The sequence below is a fragment of the Diadema setosum genome, chromosome 15 (genome assembly GCF_964275005.1).
Source record: "Diadema setosum chromosome 15, eeDiaSeto1, whole genome shotgun sequence".
NCBI lineage: Eukaryota > Metazoa > Echinodermata > Echinoidea > Diadematoida > Diadematidae > Diadema > Diadema setosum.
Window position 1 is genome coordinate 29,238,744 of NC_092699.1, and position 7,982 is coordinate 29,246,725.

A 7,982-nucleotide genomic window follows, 5' to 3' on the forward strand; every position below is an offset into this window, starting at 1 on the left:
TGAATCCTTCAGGGGATGAGGGAGGGCAATTGACGGGGTAATACCCTAGCAACTCTCCTTTTCCATCTCTTATACCTTCGTTATGCCATTATCTGGACACCCTATACAATTAATTTGTCTGTAGGTGGCGCTGTTCATCCTGTCGGTCTCGTGGGCCTTCTTTGCCTAGTGTCGGTCTCGTGAGCCTCTTTTGCCTAGTGTCGGTCTCGTGAACTACTTTTGCCTAGTGTCGGTCTCGTGAGCCTTTTGTGCGTAATGTCGAACTCATGGGCTGTATAACTCGTGGGCTTATTTTACTTGATGTCGAACTCATGGGCTTGATTTACTCAGTGGGCTGTATAGCTGGTGGGCTGTATCATGACTTGTGAGCTGTATGACTTGTGGGCTGTATGACTCGTGGGTGTCGGTCTCGTGACGTGCACCCCAGTCTTAGGAGACACGTGTTTCGCGCCAATTAGGCATGCACATGAATGTGTTCTTTGCCTTTTCAATCAACTCAATTACTTTTGAATTAAATTCGAATGATCAATGATATTAAATGCTTTAAACAGGTTCATGAAAATTTCAAAACTAGTACTCTGTTCTCTTTTAGAAAGTGATTTAGCTATTTTATCAATCAATTATTCAATGATTGCATGATCAGTTGGAAAATGTTTTTCAAAAACCATGTTAATTTTGAGTTAATGCATAGTGTTGTCCAAAAAAAACAATGTACTTAATATCCAAATTTTTAGATTTTTAGTATTTTTAGTATTTTAGATATGCATGTACTTGACAATAACGAAATTGGGCGCTAGTTAGTAATTGACGATCGATAATTGTTTTATAGATAGGAATTAGTTTTGCAATTCTTAGTTAATCAGGAATATATTAGTAATTGACGATGGGATCATTGCTTTATATAGATAGGAATTACTTTTTAAATTCTTAATCAGGAATAGATATTATATCTATAAGAGACAAAGATTAGATGCGAGTGATGGGAGATGACATGTGATTGATAATTTACTTTAAAAGATGAACGCTAATATGATCATATCCACTTTAATTAGTATTGTTTAGAGACTGACTAATTTTTACAATCTTATGGATATTATGATAGAATGAAAAATAAAGACTGCCGTTATTTGAAAAGGTACTGGCAAAAATATCCATGGTTTGACTGAATGTATCGTGGTACGATTGTAGTATATATACTGTGCACTTCAATTTTTCTTCATTGTATAGTCAATTTTCTTTCAATTAGTGTTTAGAGAAGACTTACTATAGTGTGTACTCTGTTTCATTTCCATTCTAGTTGAAAGTTGTGAAAGCCAGCAATTAAAAAACTAAAAGAACTTGACTGCTTGCATCGTATTCTCACGTATGTGCATGTGTAAAGGCATATTTCTGTTACAGATCGTGTTAACTATTATACAAGCATGGCTATTATTGTGATTGCCTCCGCCAAAGAAAGAGGTTACGTTTTGGTGTTTTTTTTTGTGTTTTGTTTTGTTTTTCCTGGCATTGTTTGTTCGTTCGTTTGTTTGTTTGTTTGTTTGTTTGTTTGTTTGTTTGTTTGTTTGTTAGGGCCTATTTGGTTAGTTGGTTTTCAGTGTGCACAATAACTCTAAAAGTTGTAGACGGACTTGTATGAAACTTAGAGGAAAGATTGATTGATAATGAAACAAGGAACATGTTATTTCATATTGGTAGTGATCCGGGAATTTTATGAATTTTTGAAGGATTTTTAATGTTTTGGCAGGAGTGGTCAACAAACTTGAGAGTTCAAGCTGCTAGCATTTAATATACGCGCACTAGTCGTAAAGTGTGTGCTCTGCTCGGTCAAGGCGCCGCGAAGCTGGACGGTGATGACGTAAACGAAGGATTTCTGTATTGGAAAATTGGGCGATTTTCAGCATGCCCGTATGAGTGGCAATAACTAATCTCTATGGAAGAACAATATCAGTGCTAGCCTTTGGATAAGGCCTCCGCTGCCTTGAATGTTGACTAAGCGTACCCATCTGAGATGGCGTTTGCAACAGTGATTACGGCGCCCCGCGAGCTGCGTCAGCAGCTTGGTCATTACGGAGTTTTCGCAAGCACGACGCAGCCGGTATTTGAGCGTGCCGTGTGCAAAATTTGCTTCTGCGCATGATCAAATCCGAGAAACGTCCCGTCCGCTAAATTATCTTTCCCACATTAAGTTCCGGACCCCGTGACAGAATGTATGAACATCTGCTCGCAGCGATATCTCGTGTGGCAAATAGTGTACGTTCAGACTCATACACTCGAGGACCCAGGTTCGAGACCCACATTTTGCTTCAAATCCCACTTTTTGCTTTTTTTTTGGGGGGGGGGGTACTACATTTCTTAATTAAATGATTGAACTTTTAACATTTTCAACACACCCAAAGTATTGCATGTAATACAAAGAGTGTATCTCACATTATATTGCCGTTTATTCCGTCAATAAATTGAAGTTTTGAGACTTGGGGTTCGGAACTTATGCGGGAAAAATAATTTCGCGTCCCGTCCTCGGGGAAAACGAGTACGGTATTCGGCCAAAATAGCGTTCGGTCCCGATGCAGCTGGGCAGGAGTGAGCCAGCCAGCCAGCCAGCCAGCCAGCCAGCCAGCCAATCAGCGGTCTTGTCCCCGCGCCTCCGTCCTATCAGGAAAGCGAAACTGCTTAGATATGGGGACGGCAGTCCGAGTACGGGGACTGTCGCAGGTGATTGCTTCCGCGTATTCTCGGTCTTCCCGTCGTGTAGCGAAAACTCCCTATTGCTAACTTGCGGAGCTCATATGTCACAGTTTATATAATATTTGCATGTGCATGAGGGTCTTAGATATTCAACAGCTAGTCATAATCGTGGCCAATCGTAATTGTTGTATTAACCATGGTGTTTTTGCATGGACTCGTTTATCAAATTACAATGTATCGGGAATCGGTATTCAAACGTGCACTCAATAATAGGGCCTAAATAATTCTTGTTAAATTTTCAATAAAACATGAATTTTTTCGAATAAAATAAAAGATCATTTAATGACTACAGTATTCTTTATTTAGCTACTTCAGGTCTATCCTAAAATTTTGCTCCCTCAATAACTATCTCGACCTACCCATAGTGGTTTCGACCGAGTACATCTGTGAGAAAATATATAAGTACAGCTGTACTATAAACGCTTTTATGTGCATTCCACATGCCTTAAAGTGATGGAATATTTTCGGTTGAGATGGGGCTTCAGGTTTCCAACATTTCTTGATGATGATTTTTTTTTGAGATAATGAGAAAACTCTTTTGAAATATGAAAGAGTATCATATAATACCAAGAGGAATTCAAAGTTTATTCTATGAATAGTTGTTTTGAAAAGGCCGAGACTTCCAAAACAGGGCAATCCTAATAGAAGGTGGGGCCTATCTTTTATTCGGATCATTTTGTCTTGATTTGTTTTGCATATCTCAGCCATTTCAAAAGAGATTGTCATAAAATAAAGTTTGAATTCCTATTAGAATCGTACGTTTTTGATCATTTCATGAAGTGGTTTCTAAGTATCTTGCGAAAAGTGACAAAGGTGAAACCTCACCTCAACCAAAAATGTACCACCCCTTAAAATGGAGCTTTGAATTTAATTAAAGGACTGAGCTAGCTGCTGGTGAACTATATGAAATTCTCTTGTGTTCCTGTTCGACATTTGATGATTTTAATCGATTAGCATTATGTGCAGCAGACACAAAGAGTGTATTTTTGGCTCGAGGACAAAAGAAGTATACAGGGAAACACCCACCAAGAAAAACTTGTGCTGTTTGGGAAAAGTCCAGTGTAGAAAGTATTGCCTTTGTGACAGCAGTTTTGCTAATTGTATTTGCACGTGAAAGTGAATCTACAGGAAACTGTCCCTGTATCTAGTTGTCAGAAGTTAGATTGCACTTTTCTACCTTTCACCCCAAACACATGCATACACACATCCACACAATCTATGCAAATAAATAATACACATACATTCATACCCATATACATATATTGTACAATACACATCCAGCTTGACACCATTTTGCCATATAGCACTTCTTTGTTTGCCCATAGGGCAAGTAAAATTTCATGTCTAGCAAGCATAAAAGTAGATTGTTAGTGAAGTCTGCTTGTCCAAATGGGCATTTAATCTGAAGCCTCAGTCAACTGGGGAAAAATGCATTCTCGTAATTGTGGTCCTGCGATATAGCCATTGTGACCAGTTTATCTACATTTCAAATATTCTTCGCTCCATCACCATCTACCCTCTTGTCGCCCACATCTGTTCGACACCCTTCATTCATCGCTCTACCTAACACCCCAAAACTCACTGTTGTACACTAGATGCTCGCCGCTCTAATCTTAACCCCTTTTCTGCTCTCAACTAGCTCACCCTCCTTCCCCGTGTCATATAGCTTTTATTTGCTACCCATAACAAAGACAGCGAAGAGACCAGGGCCCCATTTCATAAAAGATGTTAGGATAGCAACTCTTGCTGGAATGACAACTTTCCATAGTAACAGCCAATCAGGAAGCTGGATGCTTGTTGTTACTATGACAATTGCCATTCCAGGAAGAGTTGATATCGTATCCACTTTTTATGAAATGGGGCCCAGATTACCAAACTGCACACTATGTAGTCATTGTAGCTACTGCAGTTAACTTCTATTTTTTGGTAAGAACAACAAAACTGTAGGTGGAGTGATTGGTTCGAAAGTGTGTCGATCTTGCATGAATAGAAAACATTGAATCAAAAACGCGTTCATAAGCATCTCAAAGGATATTTCCGCTGTCCTGTAAAACGTTTCTTTATTTCCTTCATACTTTCAGTTTGTGTTGACACATTTCTTCATAGTACGGCAACGACGCATCTACACACTGGATGACGTCATCAGTGAGCTGATCACGTGGTAGAGGGCCTTCCTCGCCGGGAGCAGAAAAGTGGGTGCTCTTCAGCGCGGTAGCATAGTAGGCATGATGCGTTTCCTCCGCAGACGGCGTCGGGAGGTTCCACGGCGTGGCACCCGGTTGCCATGACAACAACGAATCGTCGTAAGGAAACCCGACCCGGTCGCACAGCGCCTTTAAGACTACATCCGGGTGGGATGCTAAATCGTAGGAGTCTATCACGAGAGGGTCGGGGTCGATGTTCTCGCGCACGTACTGCCACAGGTCGTACTGTTTCTTGAAGAGTGCCAAGTGGCCGTGCACGGTAGTGTCGTCCTTCAAGATGCTGACGTTCTCGTGGTAGGTACCGTTCTCGCGTAGGATGCGAGACATGGCGTTACGCACGGACGTGAACACGCGGGAAGGTTCCCGGATGAGGAAGGCGTGGTGGAAGCCTACCGGTAGAAAGCGGCGGTGGTTCTCGGTCGCCATGGCGTAAGCCTGGTCCTTCATGAAGACGTACTGGCTGGCATCTGCCTCGATCTGCCGCTGGATGTCTGCATACCTGCAAAGTGATTGGAATGACTATAATAACATAGGATTAAAGAGAATCTATCCTCTAACATAATTATTGTTGGTTCCGTAGAAGCAGAAAGATGTCATCAAAAGACACTACATTGGGTGAAAATGAGGAAGTTTGGAATGTCCGTTCTAAAGTTATACGATACATTTGTGGCGATTGTAAGATATACGAAAATACAAAGAGAATGCAATAAAATTTCATTCTCATGAAAAGCACACATTTCCTAAATATACCATTACTGGTAGGCCTACATGTACACTGTATGAAGGGTACTACTGTTGCCACCTTAATTCAAGTGCTCTTTGATTATTCTAATGAAAACATGGTACATTCAAACGGTTTTTCACATTGCGTCTATTTTTTAACAATAGGGACGGAAAATGAAATATCAAAAAGGCCTCTGCACCGTCAGGTTCGAAAGTTCGTCATGACGACTCCTGGCTTTACATACACACTAACAAAGCACTGTCAGACACACCGTGAGCCACTCACCTTTATGAGATGAACCGACCCATCAAAAAATGCTCTCTTTGGACCTTGGACCCGTACGCATATAATCATTGTATCAATGACTGCGAGACAGGCGCAGAGGCACCGGGTGGGCACAGATCAAATGTAATGCTCGTGTGGAGGTCACGGCGAGTTTATTTTCAAACCCTTAATATCACATTTGGATCCAGAGAGTTAAGTTTACACTACGGCAGGAAGCCAGTCTTTTGCCCCACATGCCTCGAATCATTCCGAGGTGGTAATATGTATCTATATAGACGCAATATGCATGGATTTTTTTTTTAAGTCGGGTTTTTTTTTTCAATCAATTCATAAGACATCGCGACTTGCATGTCTCTGATATTAACATTCTTCAATTTGTGCGGAATACATAAAGTACCCTTTTACTCGTTGAGTGCTAAAGCATTAGTACAATTTGTATTGAGTTATTTCGAAACCGGCAAAAAAAAAAAAAAAAAAAAAGAAGAAAGAAGACATTTGGACACACATTGCCAGCCTGGTTATATCGGTATTGTATGTTCTGCGTTTTTGCAGACAACAGTTTTGCTGTTGTTTATTTTGCACTGGAGTCAATATGTGAGGGCAAATTTTACTGTTAGAAATCGCAGAGTAGCCTACTACATGTATTCTCACATCCCGGGGAAACATCAGAAACAAGGTTCCGGAGTTTATACAAAGTTTGATTTTAGCCTGAAATCAAGATATACAATCACGTTATCGACCCACCCCATGAGTTCGAGCTCGGGCTTGTAGTTTTTCAGCTTCGTCATCACTGCGGCGGCTTCGACGTACACGGCCTCGTTACCCGCGTAGCAGTCGGGTAGGACCTTGCCGGTGTGCTCGGCGTAGACGCTGGAAAGCCACTCGGAAGCGGAGAAGTGCGCCAGCCACACGGAATTACCAGGTAGACCAGTCATACACTTGGCTAGGATCGAAGATCGCGATCTCGGCACGCACCACACGATGGCCCGTCCGCTCCTGGGGCGCCCAAGGGAAGGTTCGTCAGCGGACATGGCGGCTGTACCATGTGCTGATGCTGCATTCGACATCGTTGCACGTACTGTACAAGGAGAGAGCAACTAGTCCAGTTTCTATATAGATAGTGTTGCTGAATACCGCGTTATGGCGACAATTCTCTCTAGTCCCACACAAGCATCCTGGCCATTCACCTACCTATGTAGCGCGCACTGTAGCTGCAAAAGTGCAAAGGTCTCAAAACCTGCTCAAAACCTGCAGACACCGAGGCCATTAACAGCTATCTGTTAGCTCTTAGCTGTGATTGGTATGGAGAATTACCCTTTGTTGACGCACCGACGCAGAGATCACTGATTTTCACTCTACATTTTCTAAAAGTGACGGAAAACAAAACGACCTCTGGCTTCCAATATCCAGGACCGCTGTGGCGGTTTTTCAGAGGAAAATTCGAACTTGAAAATGTAAGAAATATATGTAGGGCCTAGGGCTACATATCATAGAAACTGATTCGCTCTACGCTGCGGAATCAGGGACCATGAGTGCAGAGAAACAGGAAGAGAGAGAGAGAGAGAGAGAGGGGGGGTGGGGTGGGGGAGGGGGGAGTCAGAGGAAGAGAGAAGAAAGCGACGAATTACATTTTAACTACCGAAAGACGAAAACAGAAACCCATTTTATTTCCGAGAGAAAAATACAACTTGCAGTTTGTTTGTTTAATAGATACTTTATTTTCTGCAAATCAATCAGCAAATCAATATACATAAGGCACATGATCATGAACATGTGAGAAATATACAAAATAAATTCAAAACAGAGTCGTTTGACTTGCGTAAACAAAGATATAAAAGGTAATTAATGATACAATATACAGTATGCATGTCTATGCAGCGGGGATTACAACAATTATAATTATGGAGCGATAATGCAGAGGGCCGCCATTGTAAGCATAGCTTGAAAAGATGGCCGGCCAGAGGAAAAAGTAGGGACGTATACTAGTTTCGTAATAATACAATGCAATACAATACAAATTCTGC

The 7,982-nt window shown here is 41.5% G+C and overlaps 1 protein-coding gene across 1 annotated transcript; it reads right to left on the minus strand.

The window, feature by feature from the left end:
• Positions 1-4,814: 4,814 nt before the first annotated feature.
• On the minus strand, positions 4,815-7,025 carry LOC140238654 (uncharacterized). Its single transcript, XM_072318553.1, has 2 exons — positions 6,703-7,025; positions 4,815-5,448 (listed from the first exon to the last, which is right to left on the minus strand). Exons 1-2 carry the CDS (start codon positions 7,023-7,025, stop codon positions 4,815-4,817), a joined length of 957 nt encoding a protein of 318 aa, XP_072174654.1.
• Between the last annotated feature and the right edge of the window lie 957 nt (positions 7,026-7,982).